At 38.5% G+C, this 27,668-nt stretch overlaps 1 protein-coding gene across 2 annotated transcripts; it reads left to right on the forward strand.

Annotated features, from left to right (window-relative positions):
* The first annotated feature begins 1,083 nt into the window (after window positions 1-1,083).
* On the forward strand, window positions 1,084-27,600 carry LOC104612061 (auxin response factor 17-like). Of its 2 annotated transcripts, XR_737769.3 has the most exons (4): window positions 1,097-2,384; window positions 17,708-18,484; window positions 27,069-27,207; window positions 27,292-27,600. XR_737769.3 is itself a non-coding variant. In XM_010279374.3 (3 exons), exons 1-2 carry the CDS (start codon window positions 1,314-1,316, stop codon window positions 18,437-18,439), a joined length of 1,803 nt encoding a protein of 600 aa, XP_010277676.1. In that variant the 5' UTR covers window positions 1,084-1,313; the 3' UTR covers window positions 18,440-18,484; window positions 27,292-27,600. The 2 variants fall into 2 exon arrangements, 1 of the variants encoding a protein (XP_010277676.1); XM_010279374.3 differs by lacking the exon at window positions 27,069-27,207 and having other exon boundaries at window positions 1,084-2,384.
* Window positions 27,601-27,668: the final 68 nt, after the last annotated feature.

Genomic DNA, 27,668 nt, shown 5'->3' on the forward strand with positions numbered 1-27,668 from the left:
GGAGAACAACATGACTTTCCTCCTCGTTCTTCCGACTGCTTTGTTTCTTTTTTTCTTTATTTTGCTTTGTGTGTTGGTGCTTGTGGGTGGTCTTGTGTGTATCGTATCATCTGTGTTAACTTGTTCTCTGGTGATTTGGTTTGGTCCGATATGCTCTTGACGTTGAGGTCATGGTGCAGGTATGGAAAAACAGAAAAAGAATTAACGGGAAAGAAATTAAAAGCTTGTAAATAAATTACTGTAAGTTGCAGGAGAAGTCCTGTTCTGAACATTAATTAAACTTCCATTAATGAGCTGTGTGGTAATGGGGTTTGAGATTCTTTCAAGAATTTTAATCTTGGACGACAGAATGACGATTCAATTGATATAGCTTGAATTGAATGAATGGTCTGTGTCTGAGCTTCTGAGTCGTTAAAATCGAAATCCAGTGAAATAAAGCAGGAGAAGATGGCGGGCAAATGGTCAAGATGACATATTGATTTAGATCAGATGACGTAGGATTGGAATCTTTTCTCATAGAGATTGGTAGGATGAACTCAAGTCTCAAGTCGCCGTTCAATCTATCAGCGGTTGGTTTCACTTACTTGGGGGGAAATGGTTTGGAGATGAACAGTATTTTTGCGTTTATTTAATATATTTTTAAAAAATTAATTTATTTTAAAAATTATATTAAAAGAACTACGTTTATGATATTAGGGCTCAAAAGTTGTCCTTATCCGTCATAATTCCTTTAAATAAAACAGGAATGATTTGACTGATTAATTCCCTTTGAAAATGGAAGGAAAGAATCCGAGTAATAACAAACCAGTTACTGGACCCCAACAATTTCGGGTCGATAAGGGTAATTTCGTTAATATAATCTTTTGTTGCTATAACGAAGAGAAAGTATTTCAAAATTCTTAAGCTACGGTATTATCATACTCCCAACGAGCCTCATCATCCAGATTCGATGTAAACAACGGTGAGTCTTTTTGATTGAGGTAGTGAGCTCCACTCTCATTGAGTGACTCAGTGAAGTGAATGGATGAAATCGTAATTTGATACAAATATGAGGGCAAATTCCCTCTACTTTTGCTTCTGTGCCTGTTCCCCGACCCCAAGACGGCCGCACTGTCCACTCTCTCTCTTAATATTGATTGTTTTTCATCTTCTTCAAGTCTAGTTCTTGTATGAAACAGAAGACATGGAGAGACAACAGAGAGACTGAGACTGGGATCGAATCAAATCGAAACCAACCGAATTGGGAAACCCTAAGAAGCGATCTCATTGAGCTCTCGTCGGTAGATCTTTGAGCTTGGACGGAAACCCTAGCAATGGCGTTGCAGAAAGTGATCGAGCTTCGGAACATCGATCCACACATCTGGAAGGCGTGTGCTGGAAGCTCCGTGGAGATCCCCGTTGTCGGCACTAAGGTTTACTACTTCCCTCAAGGCCACGCCGAGCAGGCTTCTTCTGCTCCCAATTTCAGTTCTCTAGTTTGTGCAAAAGACATGGTTTTGTGCCGAATCGTATCAGTCATGTTCCTCGCGAATCCTGATACTGACGAGGTTTTTGTTAGGATCCGCCTTGAGCCGCTGGACCGGTCTCTCGCTGGATTTATCCGTAAGCCGCCAGTTGCGGTAGGATTTTCGCAGGATGGCGGCATTGATGATACCGAAGAGAAGGTCGTATCATTTGCGAAGATCCTGACGCCGAGTGATGCCAATAATGGTGGCGGGTTTTCGGTTCCAAGGTTCTGTGCTGATTCGATCTTTCCGGCATTAGACTACAAGGCGGAGCCACCGGTGCAGACGATTTCAGTGAAAGATGTGCATGGAGTGGTTTGGGAGTTCCGGCACATTTACCGTGGGACGCCACGTCGGCACTTGCTGACAACTGGGTGGAGTAAGTTCGTGAATCATAAGAAGCTTGTTGCTGGAGATTCTGTAGTTTTCATGAAGAATCAGAGCGGAGAGCTTTCTGTCGGGATCAGGCGCACTGCGAGGTCGAACGGTAGTGTGGACTGTATACGGTGGAATTATCATGTTGGAGCTGCGGCTAATTCCAGTACGAAATTGGAGGAGGAATTTGGATGTGGAGAAGCATTCTCGAGGAGTAGCAGGGGCAGAGTTCCGGCTGAGTCTGTAGTGGAGGCTGCTGAATTGGCGGGTGCAAATAGGCCTTTTGAGGTTATTTACTATCCAAGAACTGGCTCACCGGATTTTGTAGTGAAGGCAGAGGTGGTGGAGGAATCCTTGAATATATTTTGGATGATTGGTATGAGGGTTAAGATGGCCGTGGAGACAGAGGATTCTTCTAGAATGACATGGTTCCAGGGGACTGTTTCATCTATTGCAACTCCAGATCATGGGCCGTGGAAGGGCTCTTTCTGGCGCATGCTTCAGGTGAACTTGCGTTTTGCATTTCTGTTTGAGCTCTAAAGTTTAATTCTTGTCCTTCTTAATAATATTATATTATAGAATTATCTCTTTTCCATAAATAGCAACTCGTCTATGCTGCATTTGTCAATTGAATTTTAGGGTACTAATTATCCGAATCCTTACCATTTATGCTTTTATGACATATACAGTGATTTCTTTTTATCTAAGGAATAGTAGTGTTACTTCACTGGGTGGTCAACTGGTCTTATATGAAGTTTATATGGACCTAAACCTTTTTTTTTTCTATTTTCTTTTCTGTTTTTTCAGTATTCTATTTTTTTACGAGTACTGTAGAAGCATTATATTATATATGAACCAAAAAATGCCATCTTGGCCCAGTTACAAGCATGACATGGTCCTAAGTATAAGACCCGTGTACAGAGTTTACAGATTCATACATATTGAGCTGGAAAGATATATCCCATTCCGAGCAAAAATTTAAAAAGCTTAGATTTCTAAATTCAATAGATACCCAGAGGTAGATTGGCTTTTCAATTTTGTTTGGGACCTTTGGGTATTTTTATTTAAAACTCAATATTGAATAAATAGAAAAATCAGTTGTGTCTTCTGTTAACTCTTTAATAGATCCTCCAACGAGGTTAACCTTTCTGTTTTCATAGATACGATTAGGTCTGACACATTCTTCTTGAAGGGGTTTTACATGGCTATATATTTTTAGGAATTTGAATAAGAGTGTTTGAAATGTGATCTCTTATCAAGTTATCAATTATCATGGCTGTTAACATGCCTCATGATGTAAGTGGTCTTACTTTCTTTGGAGTATTTCTTTTAAGCAGAGTAATTGTCAAAGATAAGTGCCTGGCCCATGAGAGAAATAAGATCAAGGACTGAGGTAAAGTAGTTTCAACTGCTCGAAGGGAGGGTCATTCAAAGGATAATTATGAATAGAGTTTTGGAAAGCAAGATTACAGAGGTTAGAGGAAGAGGTGAATACAAATGTTTCGTCACAAGATTCAGTTACTCGGAGTTTCAAGAGGCGGAAGAAGAAGAGAATGGAAAGCAAGAAAGATCGTGGCAAAGAGAAACTGATCTAGAAAATTAATGTAAGTGATGAAGTGAACAAAGTGAGAGATATTGATCAAAAAAAAAAAAAAGAGAACAAAGTGAGAGAACTTGATTTTGGAGTGGAGGTAGATTTAACAACACAACGTAGATTAGTAGTGGTAGATATGCGCATTAGGAAATTGAGGAGATATAGGTGTTTGGCTCCTTTAGGTCTAAGCGATTAAAGACTTTTAGGAACCAAACTGACAATGAATGGGTCTAGGTGGTGACTAAGTTCGAGAACGGCAGGAAGGTCACCAATCAAGAAGAGCTGCAGTAGAAGGTGACACAATTGGGTTCAGTCCAGAATAAAAAGCAATAACAATCAAAAAACTGTGAGGAGGAAGAGGATTTGATTCCAAACGCGCGAAGGTTCAAATATTCAAATCCATTTGGAGGTCCTTCCTTTCAAAAGACTGTAGAGGAAATGTCTCAACAGATTTGTAGTGGGGATGGGAAGGGTGATGGAGTTTTTGAGGAATCTTCATAGATAGGAGACAAAGTGAGTGGCATCCAAGAGATTCTGGCTTGCCAGAAGGCAGAAGCGATTCAGGGATCATTACTCGCCTAAATAGTGAGGTATGCCCAGCTTCCTTTTCCCCTTCTTCTTCCCTGTCTTCTCTTACTTTTCATTCTCCAACAGGTGGGGGAGTTTCGGTTGGAGAGAGAGACAAGGAGGAATTTTGCTATGGAGATTAACATGGGAAGGGAGCTTGCTTGAAGAGGAAAAATTCGGAAGACGGGCACAACAAAGTCTATAATAGAAGGAGGATGAAGGAAGGGAAAAGGAAGAAATAAAGAAGGGGAAGAGATTTTTTGGGGGTGGAGAAAAGGCGATAGGGGGGTAGAAGCTGATAAGGGTATAGGGGAGATTTGTGAAGGGAAGGGTGGATATAGACACTCTGGTTGACAGGTAGGTGGAAGTTGGGAAATCACTTGGACTTTTCTTTCTTGTGGGGGGTGGGGTGGGGGGAGGGCAGTGAGAAAAGCAATTAAACAGTTTGAGAGAAACAAAAGGGAAGAATATAGTAAAAGAAAAACTATAGGTGGAATGTTAGGGGTTGCCTAACATCAGGAATTTGGAATTAAAATCTAGAATCAAGGAGTGGAATATTCAGCAATTTGTGAGACTTGAAGAGAGAAAACAGGAAATGATTGGCCAAATTAAAGAGTTTGCTAAGGACAGTAAAGGGACTTTTGAGGAAAGGGATAAGGAGGAAAGGTGGTTATTGAGGAAGTAGCTAGAGGATTTGTTGTTTAGGCTGTGTTTGGTTGCAGTGCAATTTTATTTGCACTGATGCAAAACCATGACAGTGCAAATGATTTGAGTGTAAATTCTGACCTAGTTTGCTAAGGACAGTAAAGGGACTTTTGAGGAAAGGGATAAGGAGGAAAGGGATAAGGAGGAAAGGTGGTTATTGAGGAAGTAGCTAGAGGATTTGTTGTTTAGGCTGTGTTTGGTTGCAGTGCAATTTTATTTGCACTGATGCAAAATCATGACAGTGCAAATGATTTGAGTGTAAATTCTGACCTAGTTTGCTAAGGACAGTAAAGGGACTTTTGGGGAAAGGGATAAGGAGGAAAGGTGGTTATTGAGGAAGTAGCTAGAGGATTTGTTGTTTAGGCTGTGTTTGGTTGCAGTGCAATTTTATTTGCACTGATGCAAAACCATGACAGTGCAAATGATTTGAGTGTAAATTCTGACGTATTTTTGTTTAAAATTTTAGCTTATTTTGTTTGATTGCAGTACAAATGAAGTAAATTAAGACATGAAGCAGAATAAAGTAAAATCCAAAGCAAAATTAAACAAGAATTTGTATTTTTTACATTTGCACTCCCATGCATTTGTACCAGTGCAAATAAAATTGCATTGCAACCAAACACAACCTTAAGGAAAAAGTTAGCTAGAGGCAAAAAACTAGACATCAGTGGGTGAAGGAGGGTGATAGAAATACAAAATTCTTTCATGCCATGGAAAATGGAAGGAGGAAAAGCTTTATCTCTAAGCTTGTGATTAATGATGTAACACTTCAAATCTATTTATAGGAGACTCCTAAATGGAAGACTATGGTTGGAAGAGTTGGATTGGCCAGAGTTATTGAGGATCTTAAGGCTTGACTTGAAAGTAGTTTTGATTTGTAGGAAATAAAGTAAGCAATCTTCTCTATGGATAGATCTAAAGCACCAGATCTAGATGGGTTTATAATGACATTTTATCAAGATTGTTGGGACATTTTAAAACAAGACATGCAAAAGGTGTTTAATGATTTGAGAGGGGTGTGATAAATCCGGGGCTGAATTCCACTTTTATTGCTTTTATTCCAAAAATGTGTGGTTTAAATCACCCAAACGACTTCAAACATATCAACTTGGTTCATAGTCTTTATAAAATTATATTTATCAAAACAAAATGGTCTTTATAAAATTATTGCTAAGGTGATCTCGAGGAGAAATAGGTTTGTTATTCTTTACATCATTTCCTAGAATCAAGGTGTCCTTGTCATTACGCTATTTTGGTGAATGGGTAGTGGTACACCACTTTCTTGCAATTAGAGGGATTAGACAAGAGGACCTCCTTTTTCCTTTCCTTTTCACTTTAATTGCTGAAGTTTTGGGTAGGCTAATAACTAGGGTAGATTCTAGAAACTTGGTCAGGGGTTGGAGGGTTGACAGAAATAGGGTACTAATCAATCACCCATTTACAGTTTACTGATGATACTATCATGTTCTATGAGGGTGATGATATTAGTTAGATCAGAAACTTGAAACTGATGGTTCATTTTTTTTTTTTTGAGAAAATGTCAAACTTGATAATTAACTTTGACAAAGTTGTGTAGAGGGGGTCAACATCGATGACAGAGAGGTGGCAATGAGGGCAAATATTTTGGGATAATTTGAGGAAGAAGGAATTACTTTGGGGTTGCCTTTAGGGGATAATTCGAGAAATAACAATTTTTTTTGGAATCTACCAATGTATAGGTTCACTAAGAGGCTAGCATCATGGAAGAAAAATCATTTGTCTTTGGGTTGTAGGATCACTTTGATTAAGGTGGTGTTTGATAACACTTTTCGGACATCTAACATTTGAAAAACTTGCTTTTTAGACGCCAGACGCATTTTGGATGTGTCTGAATAGACAATCTGAAACAACTTTTCATATCTAAACTGGTAAGACCTAGGCCGAGCATTGAACGCGGTCAGACATGTTTCATACCTGGCCGAAAGTTTAAAATATCCTCAACTTTTTTAAAATGACATATTTACACCCATTTAAACCTGATAGAAGCTCATTCGATTTGTTGTCATTGAATGAGAGACGACGATGGAGAACTCACATAAAGAATGATCTCGATAGCTTGGACGACAATGATGGAGAACTTGCCTAAAGAATGTTGATCGAGGTCTTTGCACCAAAGAAGCGCATTGTCGATTCCGTCCTCGTCATCCTTGCTCATATCATACGGGTGTATCGCTGGAAAACATCCCTCATTTTCTCAAAAGAAGAAACCCTAAAGTCACCAACAATGGAGAACTCGCCGGAAAGAGAACCATCTCTCAAATCCCATTCTTCCCTCCCTCTCTCTCTCTCTCTCTCTCTCTCTCCCCCCTGTCTTCCCACCATCGCCGTTGTAATTCTCAACAGCGGTGATTAACACCCCTGTCTTCAGCCACTTGAGCTATTTGATCGAATTCATTGGTCCTTCGATGGAATGGAAACAAATCCTTTCTGGTGACAACATCGGAGAGCTTCCACCAACAACCTTATCATTCAACACAAATTACTTTTAGTTCCATTGGTGTCTAATACAACAACCCGTTTCTTGCTAATATCTGTATAAGACTTAGCAGAAGAAGCCCTGCTGTAATGAAGTTGTGCATGAGTCCCCCCGTGTCAGATACTTGTTGCTTGTGTTCCTCAGTCGCCTCTTTTGTTTTGGAGTCAAGGAATACCTATCCTTTGGAGAAACCTTTGCCATATTGTTGTTCCTTATCCTCTTTTTATTTGTGTTCTCCTTTCACTATCTCCTTGTATCGATTTCCCTCTCTCTCTCTTGATCTCTCTATCTCTTCTCCATTCCCTACCACTGATGTCATTTTCGCCCCATTCTTTGCTGATGCAATTGATGTAGAACAGAGCACTGCTGCAACTTATGTAAAATTAATTATTAACTATTTTAATAGTTTTTAAGATATTAATTTGCTAATTATTAAATATTTTTTCATTGCTTCATGGACTTTATTACTATTATTATTATTATTTTAATTCTTAATAATTTATTTTTAATTTATAAATTTATACATATTTTCCAATTTTATTCTTATTTTAATAAATTATTTTTATTTTTATAATGTTTATTAATTATTTTCAATAGTTTTTAAGATATTAATTTGCTAATTATTAATTTTTTTTCATTGCATCATGGACTTTATTACTATTTTCATTATTATTTTAACTATTAAAAATTTATTTTTAATTTATAAATTTATACGTATTTTTCAATTTTATTCTTATTTTAATAAATTATTTTTTTTATTTTTTATAATTTATTCTAATTTTTCAATATTATTTTGAATTTAATAAATTAATTTTTATGAAATAGTACAAATTGAACTCAAAATTACCAATTAGTCTGTTCTAGGGGTAAAATAGTAAAATCAGGGAATTTCAGATGCTGAAGCATTGATCCAACACAAACAACCTTATCTATTCAGAGCCTCTAAAAAGTAGAAAAGCATCTATGCGGCTTTTCAGATTTTAAACACAAATAATATCTTTTTAATTTTTCAGATTTCAAATTTATCAAACGCCACCTAAGTCTACCTTAATTTTTAAAATTTTTCAGTTATTTGGGATTGGTTCCTTTCTTTGTTTGGTTTCAGGTAGACCCATCGCCAGATATACAAAGCTTGTTTGCCTCTTCCTTTATTAGCTGGCCAAAGAAGAGGGATAGAATTCTTTGGAGATGTGTAAGAGCTGTCATTTACTGGATGGGAAGAAAAGAGTTCAAGGATTTTCACTGAAAAGGAAAGGAATAGGGATGCCATTATTGAGGTAGTTACTATTAGAGTGGTGCGTTGGGTGGAATCTCTAGAAATGTTGGGAGGAATCTCTACAGATATGATGATAAGGAATTGGAAGTGGCTAATTCAGCCCCTATGAAAACCAAGATTTGTCCCCTTTGGTCTCCACTAGTGTTAGTGGAATTTTTTTTGGTATAATTTCTCACATAACATAATTCACCCAATTAGACTAATAACTGGGTTTTTTGTTATTTGGGTAAACCCCATTCGGGAAATCACGTAGATATTCCTGTTGGAAAATGTGGGGTTACTGGTGCAGATCTATATTTGGTAGTTGTGTAAAAATAGAATTGTATATATTCCTAGGATTGTGGAAGGATTGATTTAGAAAGTTTTTTCTTACTATTCTTGTACTTTTTATTTTCTTTTCTTTCTATTTATCTACTTTCTATTTTCTTTTCTTTTCTTTCTATTTTTTTTCTTCTTTCTATTTATTGCAGCAGCTTACTGTATAAATATGCCGATTGGCAATAGAATGAAACACATCAGTATTCTACCATTCCAAAACATGGTATCAGAGCTCTAGGTTTGTCAACCTTGGGTTTTTTTTTTTTTTTTCCGGCCTTCATTGCCAGTTTTTTGTGTTTTTCTCTTTTGGCTTTCAGTGTTGATCTATAACCAAAAGTGTTCCTTTATTCCGGCTAGTTCTTCCCTCCTTTATTCTCCTTTCCTGCTAGCGTTATTTTTTCCTCCATTAACAATGTCCGACATGACTGCAACAAGTGCTCCCGTCCAAACCGATGAAGGAGCAACAATTTCTCATCCTCACACTGGTGATTTGCAGAATATTCAGACAACATATAGACTGAATGGCCAGAACTACTTGAAGTGGTCACAATTAGTGCGTACCTATTTGAAGGGAAAAGGAAAAATTAGTCACCTTCTTGGAGAAGGGCCAAAGTTGGGCGAGCCAAATTTTGATGCTTGGGACGAAGAAGACTCCATGATTATGTCATGGTTGTGGAGTTCAATGACACCCGAGATCAGTGATACTTGTATGTTTCTTCCCTCTGCAAAGGCTATTTGGGATGCTGTCCGACAAACCTATTCCAAAGCCCATGACGCTGCTCGTGTCTATGAGGTCAAAGTGAAGACAGTGGCGGCCAAACAAGGGAGCAGAAGTGTTACAGAGTATGCAAATCTGCTGCAAAATTTATGGCATGAGCTTGATCATTATCGGGTTCTTGAGACAGTTCCCTGATGATGCTGTGATCTTGAAGAACTTTATTGAAAGAGATAGGGTGTATGATTTTTTGGTCGGACTGAATGCTGAATTTGATCAGGTCCGAATACAAATTTTTGGCAAAGAAGAAGTGCCTCCATTGAATGAAGTCATAGCCCTTGTCAAAGCTGAGGAAAGCCGCCGTGGAATCATGCTTGAGCCTAGAGATCTCAAAGGCTCAGCCATGGTGGCAAGGGGAGGAAGTTACAGTGGTTCAAAGGGTGAGAACAATCACAGCTTGGCTCGTGACACAACTACCCGTGACTCTAACGATAACCTCTGGTGCACCTATTGCAAGAAGCCCAGACACACAAAAGATCGGTGCTGGAAACTTCATGGGAAACCTCCCACATCTAGCAAGGAATGGGGAAATTGAGGAGTTTCAAAAGGAGTTCAACAGGCCCATAATGTCTCCACAACCCCGTAGCAAGAACGCTCAAGTCAGGGACCATTTAATGATGAAGAAATTGAAAGGCTAAGGAGCTTCTTGAAATCCTTGAAACCAGGAAGTGGTTTTACCTCTCTTGCTCTCTCAGGTGAGTCTTTATCTCTAGGATTACATGCCTCGGCTAGTGTTTTTCCATGGATTCTTGATTCTGGAGCTACTGACCACATGACACCCTCTTCACTACATTTTCTCACCTATACACCCTGTCCTAGTAATAGAAAAATTTTTGTTGCTGATGGTTCTTTCACCACAATGGCAGGGATTGGGAATATTCAAATTACTCCATCCCTATTGCTTAAAAATGTGCTTCATGTTCCTAAGTTATCCACTAGCCTTATCTTTATACATAAACTCACCCAGGATGTGAACTGCAATGTTGTGTTCTTTCCTTCTTACTGTGTATTTCAGGACCAGGTTTCGGGGAAGAAGATTGGACTTGCTAAGGAAAGGGATGGACTCTACTACCTTGAAACAACCAGCAAACCATTTCACACTGTTATGCATGTCTCACACGAGTCATTCTTATCTACCTCCAATAAAGATTTAATTTGGCGTCATCACTTCCGTTTCGGTCATCCTTCATTTCTTGTTATAAAAACTTGCTAAGCACAAAAGGGTTTATTTCCCAATCAGCAATAAAAGATCTTCAACTCCTTTTTATTTGATTCATTCGGATATATGGGGCTCTTTTCAAATTCCCAACATTATTGGTTCTAGATGGTTTGCCACCTTTATTGACGATTGCACTAGGGTCACATGGATCTTTCTTCTTAAGTCTAAATCTGATGTGGGTACCATTCTTCCCAACTTTCATAACATGGTCCAAACTCAGTTTGGTGTGAGAATTAAAAGGTTTCGATTTGATAATGCTACAGATTATTTTAATCAGAATTTGTCCCCATTTTTTCAGAAAGAAGGCATTGTGCATGAATCCTCCTGTGTTAACACTCCCCAACAGAATGGGATAGCTAAGAGGAAAAATGGCCATCTTTTGCAAACCACCCGAGCCTTTCTCTTTCAAAACCGGGTGTCAAAACAATATTGGGGGGAAGCCGTCCTTACTGCTGCATACACCATAAATAGACTACCATCTAAAGTTCTTGACAACCGAAGCCCAATACAAGTCCTTTCTCAATTCTACCTTGATATTTGAACCTCAAATAATCTCACACCAAGAATTTTTGGCTGCACTGCCTTTGTTCATGTCTATAATAAGGGAAAATTGGATCCACGAGCAATCAGGTGTGTCTTCTTGGGATATTCCCCAACTCAGAAATGTTATAAATGTTATCATCTAGCCACCAGAAAATTCTACACCTCCATCGATGTCACATCTAAGGCCTCGGATCTACTCTCCTTAGATGTATTACCCTCACAGTCATCCAACCGTCAAGAGTCACATCCCTCTGAGTCACAATCCTCTGAGCCCCACATTCCCGAGTCTCAACAAGAGTCAAACAACCCAATTATTGAACCAAATTCAGACACTGTTAACCCCACCAACGATGTGCATGATGATGTGAGATATATGCAGGTTTACTCTAGGAGAAGAAATCCAGATCCTCAACTTGTGCAAGTCCAAGATTCAACTCCTAATCCTGGAACTGAGGGATATGCAGAACCTAAACCTGCACATTCACAGTCTGAGTATGACCTACCTATTGCATTGGGAACAGGAACTAGAGAATGTACCAAACGCCCATTGTACCTTTTAGCCAAATCTGTGTCGTTCCAAAGATTCTCTAAATCCCATAAAAGTTTTCTAGCCAGCCTTAACACCATTCCAATTCCTAATACTCTAGCCGAGGCACTTTCTAATAAGGAGTGGAGAAAAGCCATGAGAGTGGAAATGGAGGCACTAGAAAAGAACAACACATGGGAAGTTGTGGATCTACCAAGAAACAAGAAGACTGTAGGTTGTAAATGGGTGTTCACAATTAAGTACAAATCTGATGGGTCGTTAGAAAGGTACAAAGCACGACTGGTAGCCAAGGGATATACACAGACTTATGGGGTAGATTATCAGGAAACGTTTGCCCCAATAGCTAAAATGAATACAATAAGGGTGTTGCTATCTTTGGCTGCTAACTATAATTGGGATTTGCAACAGTTTGATGTAAAGAATGCATTTCTCCATGGTGATCTAGAAGAGGAGATATACATGGACATTCCACCGGGTTTTGGAGAAGGCATTAAGGGGAACAAAGTTTGTAGGTTGAAGAAAGCACTATACGCCCTCAAACAATCTCCGAGAGCATGGTTTGGAAGGTTTACAAAGGTGATGCTTAGTACAGGTTACAAGCAAAGTCAAGGTGACTACACATTGTTTATCAAACACACAGCCTCAGGGGGAGTTACTGCACTATTAGTCTATGTGGACGATATAATCATTACTGGGAATGATAAAAAGGAGAAGGAAGCATTGAAAAACTGCCTTTCCAGAGAATTTGAGATAAAAGACTTGGGGAGACTAAAGTATTTTCTCGGAATTGAAGTTGCACATTCTAAACAAGGCATCTTTATCTCTTAACAAAAGTATGTTGTTGATCTTTTGAGAGAAACAGGAAATATGGCATGTAAACCAGCTTCCACGCCTATAGATCCCAATCATAAACTTGGAGAAGCCAGTGAGAATGCAAGTGTAGACAAGGAGATGTTCCAAAGACTGGTTGGAAAACTCATTTATCTTGCACATACACGGCCAGATATTGCATACGCTGTAAGTGTAATAAGTCAGTTTATGCATAATCCTAAAGAAGTTCATCTGCAGGCTGCTCATCGAATTCTGCACTATTTGAAAGCCAATCCAGGAAAACGAATTTTATTCAGAAGAAATGGGGGACTGGCTCTTGAAGCATGTATAGATGCCGATTATGCAGGATCTCTAGTAGATAGACGGTCCACTTTCGGTTATTGTACCTTCTTGGGAGGAAACTTAGTCACTTGGAGGAGTAAGAAGCAAAATGTAGTGGCTCGGTCAAGTGCAAAGGCAGAATTCAGGGCTATGGCACAAGGAGCGTGTGAATTCCTCTGGTTGAAGATAATTTTAGAAGACCTGAAGATTCCACGAGAAGAGCCAATGAAACTATATTGTGATAACAAGTCAGCCATCAATATTACTCACAATCCTGTTCAACATGACAGGACGAAGCACATCGAAATTGACTAACACTTTATAAAAGAGAAACTGGATAGCAAGTTGATTTGCACTCCCTATGTGTCTACAAAAGGACAACTGGCCGATGTACTTACTAAAGGGCTCAATAGTACAGACTTTCGAAGAATTATAGCCAAGCTGGGAATGGAGGATCTCTATTCACCAGCTTGAGGGGGGGAGTGTTGGAAAACGTGGGGTTACTGGTGCAGATCTATATTTGGTAGTTGTGTAAAAATAGAATTGTATATATTCCTAGGATTGTGGAAGGATTGATTTAGAAAGTTTTTTCTTTCTATTTCTTTCTTTCTATTTTCTTTTCTTTCTATTTTTGTACTTTCTATCTTCTTTTCTTTCTATTTTTTTCTTCTTTCTATTTATTGCAGCAGCTTACTGTATAAATATGCCGATTGGCAATAGAATGAAACACATCATTATTCTACCATTCCAAAACAATTCCCTTAATTATATCTCTGCTAGGGACAGAGAAAACCTTTTGATTCTGATTCAGAAGTACCAATGAATAAAGACTAAACTAAGTATCATTTTTCTACAGAATTTTCCTTTGAAAATTCTGGTATATATTCCCTCTTTGTATGAGAGAAAACCAGCATATAAAGAAACAAACATTGTATGCATAACAAGTAAATAGGCATCATAAAAAGCATGTTTCATCAATAAGGCTACAAATGGCCTTTAAATTGTGGTAGTGTGCATTATCATGCTGGGAGGAACCATAATCAGCTAAGTTTCATGAACAAGGCTGTAGATGGTTTTTCCCCTCACACATAAGTTAAGAGGTTGTAAGGAACCATAATCAGCCAAGTTTCATGAACAAGGCTGTAGATGGTTGTCTCCTTACATGTATTTCAATATGAAACATGGAAGAAAAGAAAAATAAAAGGAAGAAAGAAAGGAGTGAGAGGAATTAATAGAATATGGGCTTCCATCTCATGTGAGAAGCACAAGGAGTATCATATTTAAGAGGTGTAGAAAGAAAACAAGATTCCCTACCTTCTTCTTCCCTTTTTATGCTCTCCACACCAATCTTCTTCTCTTTTCTCTTCCCACTTGTTTCTTAATGCTGGAAATCCTGTAGATAAATTAGTAATAGCCAACAAAAAGGCATTAGCCCCTTCTCCTTGTAGGAGAGGGGTTTATATAGAGGAGGGAGGTGGTTAAGTAACTCCCCACTCCTCTCTTCTTAGAGTGCCAAGTGTCACTCCACTTAAAATGGGTTAAGGAGGGAAAATAAAACTCTTCCTTCCTAAGGTGACAAGTGTCCCCCCACTTAAAGTGATTAGAGGAGGGAAAATAATTCTCTCTCCCTTAGGGTGACATGTGTCCCCCCACTTCAAGTGGTTAAAGGAGGGAAAATAAATCCTTCTCCCTAGGGTGACATGTGTCCCCTCACTTAAAGTGGTTAGAGGAGGGAAAATAACTCTCTCCCCTAGGGTGACATGTGTCCCCCCACTTCAAGTGGTTAAAGGAGGGAAAATGGTCCTCTTGTTAGAATAGGATAAGTGGCATCCCCTCATAAACAAGTGGGACACCTCACAATTAATTAATCAAAATGGGTTTATTCTTTTAGGGCCTGCTGTTTCATTAAATGGGTTCTACTGCAGGCCCATTAAATGCTTATTGCATTACAAATCAGCCCACCAAAAAGACTGATTGGGCTTATAAGAAAGCCCTTTTTTTCTTCTTTATTATTATTTTTTTAAGCTGTGACTGGGAGTATCTTAACATCCTGCTCCCAGTCCAGCAAACTTAAGGACTTAACAACCAGCTTCTGGATTTATCAAATTGAACTTTGATGGAAGCAGTGAAAGTAACCTGGGGCCTTTCGGTATTGGAGGAGCCTTCAGAGATGAGAAGGGAAAGTTATTACTTTATTGTTGTAGTATGTAATTTAATAGCTTTCTATGGTCTGATCTATTACCATTCAATATTTTGTAAAAACATAGTTCCTAATATTATAAGGTGTTTTGAGGACTCCATGAATAGCTAACATGCTCTAAGCTAGGATATCTTTTCAAATCTCACTAATAAAATTGGTTGGAATGATAATCTTATGGTTTTAGGCCTGATTTTTCTGTATGAAGCATTCCTCACTTTCTGTGTCCACTAAAGCTTATGCTTAAAACAAAATATATGATCAAATATGTGTGTGAGTGCATTTATCCCTACATACATTTTTATGAATGCATTGTGTCAAACATGGTATTCCAGTCAACGCATGGCTATTATTAGCCTGGCCAAGTTCTAGAATCCAAGGTTCAAAGTATCGTTATGTATCGGCCCGTATCGGCCAATATGTATCATTCCGGGACCCTTCCGATACGCCCATACAGTGGGTGTATCGAGGGTCTGACCGGTTCAGGGGATGGAGGGGTCCTAGACCGGCTCCCCTAAACCAGTTTTGAAAAAAAATAATAAAAAAAAGGTAAAAAAACGAATATCGAAACGCTCGATACGCCCCTACCGGCGTATCGGGCAGTAGTGGTGTGCATGGGTTCTTCAGTCAAATGCTCTTTAAAAATATCCTTGGCCTACTATAGCCTGTTGTTTTTCCAGTCCCCTCATTGTTGTATTCTCAAATAGGGGTTTGGAGAAGATAATATAATATTCAATGAATGGGTCTGAGTCGTCTGACAGATATCCTTTGGAGCTCATCATGTTCATTTATTTTATTAGTTTCTTCTTTGTTTAGATAAATCAGGTTTATCTTGTCAAGTTGTGTTAAAAATTGTTAAAGATGAACACTATTGCTAATTTTGAAAGTTATTTATGCTTAATTTCCTATTTTAGTTAGAAATCTAAACTAAAAATTCCAGATTTTTTTTATGAATAACTATATTTTCTTTCGATAATGACAAAAAAATCAGTATATACTATTCTTAATCCAAATTTGGATTCAAGTAACCGATTAATTAACAGTATTGCGATTTATCCTCTTCCTAATTTTGCTAGGGAAATATATATCCTCAAAGTGGTCAAAGTTTTAGGACATTGGCATGCTGTTATTGTTCTTGTTCCTACTTTTGATAGTGAATTAAATATTCAAAATGGTCTGATCTCTGTCAGGGCTCACCAATTAGTCAGTCTACTCCTAACATTGGAGTTACTGTCACAAATTGTTATTGTTAACTGTGTAGGCCATTGGTAATCTGGGTTCCTCAGGCATTGGGGGGATGATTAGGGATGAGAGTTGTGCTATCTGTGCCTTGTTTTCTGGACCAATTGAGCAAGGTGATTCGGTAAGAGCAGAACTCCTAGCAGCAGTTTTTGGGGTTGAGAAAGCAAAGAATTGGGAGTTGGTAGTTTGATCATTGAAGGTGATTCAAAGATAGTAGTGGGATGGCTGAAAAAAGGTGAGGGAGTGATTTGGCAGCTTAGAAATGAGTTTAGGATTTTCAAATGGCTTTCAAAAGATATGAATGTTCAAATAAGATGGGTTAGAAGCTGGCTGCAAAAGGAAGAGGATGTTGGGTGGTGGAGCTACATTTATGAGAAGAGGAGAATTAGGTGGCTATTACAAGGAATGGAGGTATCTTTTCAGTGGGTAAAGAAAGGCTAATTCCTCTGCTGATGCATTGGGCAAACAAGGGGTGGGAAGGAATCAATTGTTTTGGGCTTTGTTGTAACCTTGCTTCTTTTATGGGAGAGCTATGAGAGTTTATCTCTCCCTTCTTTGCACCTTTGTATCTTTATCTTTAATTTAATGAATCTCTTCCAGTTATTGATCAAAAAAAAAAAAAAAAAGATGGGTTAGAAGATCTGCCAACAGTTTAGCTAAGCAAGGGGTTCAAATACAACATATATGTTGGGCACAAATGTAATATAGTTGGGGGCTAATCCTGTAATGGGTTTGCTAGTTTCTCACAACTTCTTGTTGTACTCTGTTCTTTTTAATCTTTAATGAATTTCTAATTTTCATGTTGCTGATAAAAAAAAAACTGTGTGGGCTATTGGCTGGTGTAATTGTAAAATTTGGGGCTGACAAGTGTGAGAATGCAGGTTCAAGTCTGAGAGCAACCGTTTTGTGCAAAAATATAATAAAGCCAAAGGTAAGGTTCATTGTTCCCAAGATCCCAGATAGCTGGAACCGATGTTGGGTAATGGCCCTTTTTTTCTATTCAGTTGGAAGAACCCCAATAGATTTTGAATCTACTTTGCCTATCATAAATTCTATAGGTGTTGAAATGAAAGCTATGAACTGTTTATTCAACTAATTCTTTGTTCAATGTATTATCTTCTAAGATATACAGTAAAGGACCTATATAATTGTATAACCCCGTTATTATTTGTTTCAGGTTAACTGGGATGAGCCTGAAGTTTTGCAGAATGTCAATAGAGTAAGTCCCTGGCAAGTTGAATTGGCTGCAGCCACACCACCTCTTCAAACCCCTTTCCCCCCAACAAAGAAATTCAAGGTTCCTCAGAATCCTGACTTGCTGACTGGAGAGGGACCCCTATTTTTTCCTATGACAGGATTATCCAATTCAATGATGGGGCACTTGAACTTGACCCCATCATTGTTTAATTATAACACTTTTCCTGCTGGCATGCAGGGAGCCAGGCATGATCCAATCTGTGTATCCAGTTTATCCAATTTTGTATCTAAAAATATGGGTGACATGTATTCTAATAATATTTATGGCAACAAAACTACACCGAAGTCAAGTTGTGTGTCCACTGAATTGAGTATTGGTAGTTCATCACACTCAGACAACTCGTCACCACATAGCCAAGGCAGTGTGCATTTCTTTGGCACAGAAACTTCTGGCCATCATAACTGCAACATGACAGCAAAAGCTAGTGTTACTTCGTTCCAGCTGTTTGGTAAGACTATCCAGACAAAACAGACTGCAAAGAGTGGGTTTGATGATGGTGGATGCATGGAAGATGAAGTTATTAAGGAGTACAAAGAGGCAGATGGTGTGAGCAAACCACTTCATTCGTCATCTTATCCATATGAAGGGATGTATAATGGGCTTGATGTTCAATGCCAGAGAGTATCAGCTGTGGAGGCATGTTCCTTGTGATGGAAAGGTAGTTCCATTGGTGCCATGCAGATGGAAGCTGTACAGGTACGCATTGAATCTGTTTAGCTTATATGTGGTAAAAAAGCTTTAGATTTGTTTGAAAATTGCATAACTAAATAACTTTTTCTTAGTTTGCTTATGAGTTTTGAAGAGCAGTTATGGTTCTTGTGGGGTGGTTTTGAAAATACCTTGTGCCAAATATAAGATTGTTAAAATGTGTGATTGCATTGCTTTCTATTTGCGAGTAAGATTCTATTAGAATCCAATCTGCCTTTGAATTCTGTTAGAATAGTGACAGTAGAAATAAGAGAGAGGAGAAGAGGAAGAAGAAGAAGAAGAAGAGAAGAGAATAAAGAGGGAGAAAAGTTTGGTTTGAACAATAACATAATTAATCTTGTACATTCATAAAAAAAAAGTCTGGTTCGAACAAGAGAGAAAATCAATCTCTCTCTGGTCGGCCAGATCTGTTTGTATATTTCTATTAATCAAAAAAGGACACCTTTGCCCCTACTCAAGTGAGGGACACAAGTACTAACATAACTTTACACATCAGCAACTTAAACATAAGCATAAAGACTAAAATACCCCTACACTGTTGACATTAACACTCCCCCTCAAGCTGGTGAGTATATATCATAAAGTCCCAACTTGTTACATATGTAGTCCACTCTTCCCCGACTTAACCCTTCGGTAAACAAATCTGTCCATTGGTTTCCTGTGTTAGCATATGCAGTATCTATCACTCCACTCAGCACCTTTTCTCTCACAAAGTGATAGTCAACCTCTATATGCTTAATTCTCTCATGAAACACTGGATTAGAAGAGATATGGACTGCAGCCTGATTGTCACAGTAGAGCTTCATTGGAGTGTCAATAGTGTATCCCATCTCCTGTAGAAGGTTCCTTAGCCACACTAATTCACAAGTAGTATGTGCCATAGCTCTATATTATGCCTCTGCACTGCTTCTTGCAACAACTATTTGTTTCTTGCTTTTCCATGTCACCAAATTACCCCCAAGAAAAGTACAATAGCCTGTAGTGGATCTCCTATCAGATATAGAACCAGCCAATCAGCATCAGTATATCCCTCTATTTCAAGTTTTCCTCCACTTCTACATATCAAGCCACGCCCAAGAGCCCCCTTTAAATACCTCACAATCCTTAGAACTGCATCCCAATGTGGAACCCGAGGTTTCTGCATGAACTGACTTACCACACTAACCTCAAATGAAATATCTGGCCGAGTAATGGTTAGGTAGTTTAGTTTACCTACTAGCTGTCGGTACTTGCCAGGGTCTTCAAACTTTTCAACCATATCAATGCTCAGGTTAGTATTTGCTTCCATAGGTGTTTCAGCTGGTTTAACACCTAACAATCCTGTTTCTTCCAACAAATTAAGAACATATTTCCTTTGACACAAGTTAATACCATGCTTAGACCTTGCTACTTCTATCCTCAAGAAATACTATAGCTTACCAAAGTATCATTCCCGGTAATAACAATATCACCTACATATACCACCAATAGGATCTTTCCAGCTTAAGAGTCATGACTGAAGACTGAGTGGTCAACCTGGCATTGTTTCATACCAAACTTCTTTACCACTTCACTGAACCTACCAAACCATGCACGAGGAGACTGTTTAAATCCATAAATGGCCTTCTTTAGTTGGCACACCTTACCATCCTCCTCTTGAGCAACAAACCCCGGTGGTTGCTCCATATAGACCTCCTCAAGTAGATCACCATGTAAGAAAGCATTCTTGATATCAAGCTGAAAGAGAGGCCAATCATACATAGTAGCTAGGGATATTACAACACGAACTGAACCAATCTTAGCAATCGGGGAGAAGGTCTCCGTGTAGTCAATACCATATGTTTGGGAGTACCCTTTGGCAACTAGTCTAGCTTTCAACCGCTCTACACTACCATTAGGTAAGTACTTAACAGTGTATACCCATTTACAACCGACAACCTGCTTACCAGAAGGAAGTGTGGTGAGGTCCCATGTATGATTATGAGTTAGAGCTGAGAGTTCTTCTTCCATTGCACGGTGCCACCCTGGAGAGGCAAGAGCTTCCTGGACATCCATAGGGACAACAACAGAGGATAACAAGGAGATAAACTGGTGATAGGAAGTAGAAAGGTGAGCGAGAGAAACATAATTAGAAATAGGATGAAGGGTACAACTGTGTTTACCTTTCCGCAAGGCAATGGGAAGATCAATTTCAAACACTAAGGTTGGGGCTGGTGTGGGAACAATTGCCAGATTTGTTGATGACGATGGAGCTGGAGGAGCCGGTACATGTTGGCAATGTGTATACACTTGACGACTAGGTGGCTGTTCAACAGGTGGTGGCACCAGAGGCAAAGACTTGGTCACAACTGGAACAAGTGGAACGGGATCCGCAACTGAAAGTGGAAGAGGAGGAGGTGGTGAGGAAGAAGAAACATCACCTGACCCCGAGAAAAACGGAGTGGACTCAGAAAAAGTAACATCAGCACACATAAAGGAACGTTGAGAACAAGGATTATAACACTTATACCCTTTTTGGGTCTGGGAATAGCCAAGGGAAATGCACTTAATGGATCATGCATCTAACTTGTCTCTTCCCGGTCCCAGATTATGAACAAAACAGACACACACAAAAACCCGAGGAGAAAGGGGAAACAAAGACAAGGTAAGAAACAAAGTGGTGAAGGAAGAATGACCATCAAGGATAAACGTGGGCATCCGGTTAATTAGGAAGCAAGAAGTAAGCACAACATCACTCCAAAAAGGTTTGGGTACATTCATATGGTGCATGAGGGATCAAGCAGTTTCCAAAAGATGGCGATTCTTTCTCTCAGCCACCCTATTTTGTCGTGGGGTGTAGGTACATGAAGTTTGATGGATAATGCCATGTTATTCCAAATATTCTTGAAATGATGTAGAAAAATATTCACGGCCATTATCGGAACGAAAAATTTTAATGTGGACACCAAATTGGTTGCGAATTTCAGCATAAAATTTTTGGGAAATGGTAAACAATTCACTCATTTCTTTCATTAAATAAAGCCACGCCATCCTTGAATAATCATCAACAAAAATAACAAAGTATTTATACCCATTGTATGACATTACTTTATAAGGACTCGACATACGTTTATCAACCCTAGGACTAAAGGGAACACGATGATGTTTCCCCAACTGACATGACTCACAATCCAAAACAGAAAGATGACTCAACAAAGGAACAAGAGACTTCAAAACTTTCAGTGACGGATGACCAAATCAATAATGTCACTAGAGAGGAGAAAGGGATGTCTGGAGAACTGTTGACTTACCACCATCAAGGTAATACAGTCCACCAGCTTCATGCCCTCCACCAATCTTCATCCCTGTCTTGAGATCCTGAAACACACGAATAAGGGTAAAAAGTGATAGAGCAATTAAGAGACTTGGTCAACTTACTAACAAACATAAGGTTAAAAGGAAATTTGGGGACATACAAAACTGAAGATAAAGGTAAAGGGTCCAGGTTAACATTACCAATACCACAAATGGAGGATGTGGAACCATTAGCAAGGGTAACAGATTGTGATGTTGGGTAGTAAGAGAGGGAAGAAAACACACCTGGAGTTTCAGTCATGTGATCGAATGCTCCAGAGTCAATAATCCAGGGATTGGGTGTGGATGCCAGACAAGCCATACCTGAGTGTGCAAGAGTGGTTGTGTTTTGTTGAGATGTGGCCTGGACAAACTTTTCATACTCATCACGGGGAATGCTCATCATCTCCTTCCCGGGAACATCTGTGGATGTAGGGGGCATTTGATCAGCTGAATAGCTCTCTTGTTTGAAGCTGCTATCACTGTTCATGGCATGATTGGCCCAAGTTGAAGGTGGACCATGCAAATCATAGCAATAATTAATGGTATGTCCATCCATACTAGTGTGTATATCTTCTTGGATCTGAACTACGTCCTATGCCGCAGACTCCCCCTGAATCTTGACCTCTAGTACGACCACCACCATGGTTATACATAGGTCCACCACCACCACTACGGCCATATACCGATCCACTGCTACCACTACGACCAGATTGAGCTCCCCGAGCTCCATCTCTAATATCACGGCCCCTTGATACTGCAAAGGCTGATATATCGAAAACACTAGAGTTCTCGATAGATCCAATAGAAATCCTTCTAAGTCGAGCAAACACCTCTTCTAAGGAAGGGAGAGCTGATCCTCCTAGTATTTGTGCTCGTACTGGTTCATATTCAGACTTCAGCCCCACCAAAAATCGGGTCACAACTAGTTGTTCTCTCTGCTGTTGCTGAATTTTAACATCAGAGTGAGGGGGTGGTACACATTCAACTCATTACGAATGTTTCTCATACTAGCATAGTATTCCTCAAGACTCTGATTACCCTGTTGCAAATTAAAGTATTCCTGATACAACTGATATACTCTAGTTGTATTGTCTTGACCCGAATACAGCTTCTTAGCATGGTCCCACACTTCCTTGGCAGTATCAAGAAACATGAAATTCATGCTAATCTTGGGTTCCATGCTGTTCCATAACCATGTAATAATCTGTGCATCTTCTTGTTCCCAGTCATCATACTCATGAGAGTCAGTAGAGGGTTTTTCCTCCCTTGTGTGTTTCACTTTCTTCTTTGTTTTAAGAAAGACTTCTACAGATTTTGCCCAAGGTACATACTTTTCTCCATTCAACTTAATAGAGGTAATCTGAACATTCAGGTAGTCAGTAGGAACCATCACACTAGTTTTACTGTCACTATTGTCTCCTATTGCTGAATTCTGTTATTGTTGAATTCTGCACACTGCACACTAAACCACATTGCACACTGAACCACACTGTTCTCAGCACCTGTTATTGCTGAATACTGCACTCTCTACACCACAACCCTACCACATGACTACCTAAAAACTCACCACACTGTTCGAAGTTCACTCCCCCTTCAAATCACACTGAAATTTGCATAAATCCTAACACCTTACAACCTGAATTTCCACCTTACGATCCGGAACATACTCATCATTTGATTCACAATAAAAAACTGCATAAAAACCACTTACCTAATCACCAGAAAATCAGACTATACTCGACACCCACTGCATCACTTGAATCAACCCTTTTCTCTTCATCTATTAGGGGATGGCTTCCTACAAACCACAGCAACCACCCACAAACTGCACGACTGGAGGCATAGAAACCTCCAAGGGAAGAGGGCGACCATTCCTTTTCAGCCCCTTCCCTTATCCCCAACCGATGGCGAAGAGAAAAGGAGAAAACCCTAGACTGGGTGCATGAAGATCAGAATTCTGGGCAGATTCGATTTGCTCAACCTAGCTCTGATACCATATTAGAATCCAATCTGCCTTTGAATTCTGTTAGAATAGTGACAGTAGAAATAAGAGAAAGAGGAGGAGGAAGAAGAAGAAAAGAAGAGAATAAAGAGGGAGAAAAGTCTGGTTCGAACAAGAGAGAAAATCAATCTCTCTCTGGTCGGCCAGATCTATTTGTATATTTCTATTAATCAAAAAGACACCTTTGCCCCTAATGAAGTGAGGGACACAAGTACTAACATAACTTTACACATCAGCAACTTAAACATAAGCATAAAGACTAAAATACCCCTACACAGTCGACATTAACAGATTCCATCGACCAACCATCATGATTTCCCTCTTTCTCTCTCTAGGAAAAGGTTTACCACTCAGGTCAAGTAGGGACCTTTCCTTGATTTCTGCTATGTAGAAGGTTCCTATGGCTGATCCAGACTGTCCATCATATAGGTAACCCAGTGGATAGGTCATACATTCAACCCCAAAGTTCACATAAGTCATGTGCTTTTATCTTGTATTGCTGATTTTCACAATTAATATTGTGCATTCAAAGTTTTAAATTATTAATATTTGTTCACACAAAAAGAATTTAATATATAACTTACATATAAAAGCAGGATTATTTTACATGTTGCAAGGTCTTTTGGCTATTTCTGTTCATGAATGTCATGTATGAGGTTCCATGTTTGTTTAAGGAAACTCCATAAATGACTCAACCAACAAATGTATGTATATGGAATAAGATTTTGTCATCAAGTCAAGTAGGAAGCTTCCCTACATGAACCCACCTATATCTGCCATGTAGAGGGATTCTTGCTTATCCAAATCATTCATCAGATAGAGGACACGCTAGATTTTCACATGCTCAATCCTATGGTGCATATTAACCATATTCCCCACCTTGTATTGGTGATTTTGACAACTATCATTCATAGTTACAAATTTTACATATAAGATTTACCTATGGAAGAAATTCTATCTAGTAAACATGGCAAGGTCATTTGGCCAAAATATTTTCCATGAATATGGGGTGGGGAGAGGAATTTCGGGACTTCTTTTTCATGGGGAGATGTTCCCAATGTATAGCTGTAGTGTCCTGTGGGTAGGTGTGGGTAGGAGATCTGGATTCCTTCTTTCTTTTGAGCTCCAAACTAATTTGCCACGTCAAAGATTTTTAGGCATGATTTATTATTTTCTTTTTTTCTTTGTGGGGTGGGGATTTCTGCCTAGGGAATTATTCACATACCATTATAGTATTGCTAAAGGAATAATGACTAGTGCCACAATATGATATTACAAATAATTTGATCTGATAGTTAAATAGAAACAGCTAATCACTTTGATTGTGTGCTCTCATCTTTGCTTACTCATACCTCACTTTGATTTTGATCTTTATGACATATTTGTGTGTTGGCCTAATAATTTTATGCTTTTTTACTTTGCTAATTTGGCTGGAATTAGTACATAGCTTGATTTATCCACACAAACATGGGCATCACTTAGGACTAGTTGATGTATCTGTAATTATGTAATCCTGCTCATATGGTTTACTCTGTTCCTATTTGAAATGGAAGAAACAAAAGCATCGGGTTTAGTCCTCTGTTGCTGGGTCTGTGGTTTATCCTGAGAAAACCATACAACTGCCATGCTTCCTTTAACTAGGGGTGGCAATTGGGCAGGTTTGGGTTGAGCTTCAACCCAAACCATCTAACTCATTAACATTAAATTAAATGGATTGGGTTCAACCCAAACCCACTTTGATCCAATCCAACCCACTCAACCCGTTAAATCTATTATTCATTAAATGTGACCTATATAACTTGTAGAAAAATACATAAATTATAAAAACATAGAAAATTTGGGAAAATAGTATAAATTATATGAAAATATAAAAAATACAGAAAACAATAGAAATTGCACAAAATTATAAAAAAACAGAAAATGTAGAAAACTAACAAAAATTGCAAAGAACAAAGAAAAACTAGAAATTACAAAAAAAAATTGCTCAACAATATAACAAAAATTATAGAAAAACATTGTTAAGAGTGTGAGGGCATTTCTGTCATTTTGTGTTTTTTTGTATTTGGGTGCTTATTCAAGGGCACCTTTGTAATCTTGCTTATGAAGAAGAAATGAAAAGTTTCTTGGTGTGAACAGTGCCACACCAAACATTCTCGACACTTTCTTTCTCCTTTTCCTTCTCCTTCTTCTTCAACATCTCTAAACTTTACAACTAACATAAAATGAACAAAAATAACAGAAATTGCAGAAAAATTACAAAAAACATAAAAATGCAGAAAAATAACAAATGCTACACAATAATATAACAAAATTTATAGAAAGATGTAGAAAATGAAGAAAAAATATTAGACCATGAAATTTCATCTTCTGTGTCGCTCCATCCTTTTAATTAAAAACCAGATGCTCCACCGCTCTTAATTTCTATTCCACTGCAACTATCTCATTTCCTCGGTCTTACCTAAATAGAAAAGATGGATTTGGTTTTTTGGAAAAATCACTATAGAGATACCAAAACTTGAAGTTCTCTGATCTTTCTCTGAGTATGAAATTCAGAAGTACTCTTACTCTGTGGTCACAGAAGGGATTTACAACCTGTTGGAATTTCAAAGGAACCCTAACGGTGGCTTCTCCATTTTAGCCAACTACATTGGCACTCTTTGCAAACCACACAACGAATACCCAAAGCTCAGAAACCACTTCATTTTTTCAGTTCATATGTCTGCATTTTTTCAGTTCAATCTAAATCTGAAATAATGTTTATTTGGTTCACATACAATCACATCTGAAATTTAATTTACGTTTCTGTGGAGAACTCAAAAGTAAAGAGAAGGAAGAAAATTGTGAACCACGAAGCAGAGAAAGGGAGAAGTTAAAATATCAAAAGCTAATGCCTAATGGGTTATCCGTTGGAAAACCATGACCCAGCCCACCCAAACCTTTAAATGTTTTCTTATTGGGTTACCCAACCCATAGTGACCCAGGACTAAATGGTTACAACCCAACCTGTCAATTACTGGGTGGGTCGGCGGGTTGGGTTGATAAATTGCCACCCCTATCCTTAACAACCATCTGATTTCCATCATATCCATGTTGGACTGTTGGTATATGGTACATCAGCAGGTGGGAGTCAGCGTATAGGCATAGGCTGGTACTATGTTGCTAGGCATTGTAACTGGATTTCAATTATCATATTGGAAAATCTGAGCTCTAGCCATTTCTATGTGAAAATATGGAATATAAAGATTTTACTGGCAGGGCTGAAACGAAATGGATCTTTAAAATGATTTGGAAGCACGACCCACATCCATCAAAAAAGAAGCCTTAGATATTTTGATTATTGAAATTGTAGCATTTTTGTTCATGGGAAAGGACAGCTCATTCATCTTTCCAATAGGTATAAGATTTCATTTTTTTTTACTTGTCTTCTTTTTTAATCACCAGTTTGTATAATGTCTCTGATCACTCCTATTGTTTGCAGGTGTTTCTAGGAAAGGGAGGAACTGACTCGTTATCTGACTCTTGCAGCAATAATTTGACAGTGTTGGATTGGTTTAGTTTTGAAGCTAGAACATTTTAGTCTGACAATGTGGCTGTATGAACCACCGTAGTTTCTTTTTTTTTTTCTGATGTCCAAACCAATTAATTTACAATTGACAGAAACTTGACATTTTAATTTGTCGTGCTTGAGTATGCGAGTCATTCTGTATGAGTTGATGGATGCTTTCTTCTATTGAGCAACTTTGTATGTTCACAAGTTTGAACTATTATTGCCTACGAGACTGACCTACATTCCATTTGCATTAATACTATTATCATGTGATGCTACTCTATGTGGTTGGATTTTCCTTGTTGGTA

The sequence above is a fragment of the Nelumbo nucifera genome, chromosome 1 (genome assembly GCF_055504915.1).
Source record: "Nelumbo nucifera cultivar China Antique chromosome 1, China Antique-T2T, whole genome shotgun sequence".
NCBI lineage: Eukaryota > Viridiplantae > Streptophyta > Magnoliopsida > Proteales > Nelumbonaceae > Nelumbo > Nelumbo nucifera.

Coding starts and splice junctions, on each gene's coding strand:
- LOC104612061 (XM_010279374.3), top strand. CDS start 1,314: ATGGCGTTGCAGAAAGTGATCGAGCTTCGGAACATCGATCCACACATC. Junction 2,385..17,707: donor CTTTCTGGCGCATGCTTCAG/GTGAACTTGCGT, acceptor TATTTGTTTCAG/GTTAACTGGGATGAGCCTGA.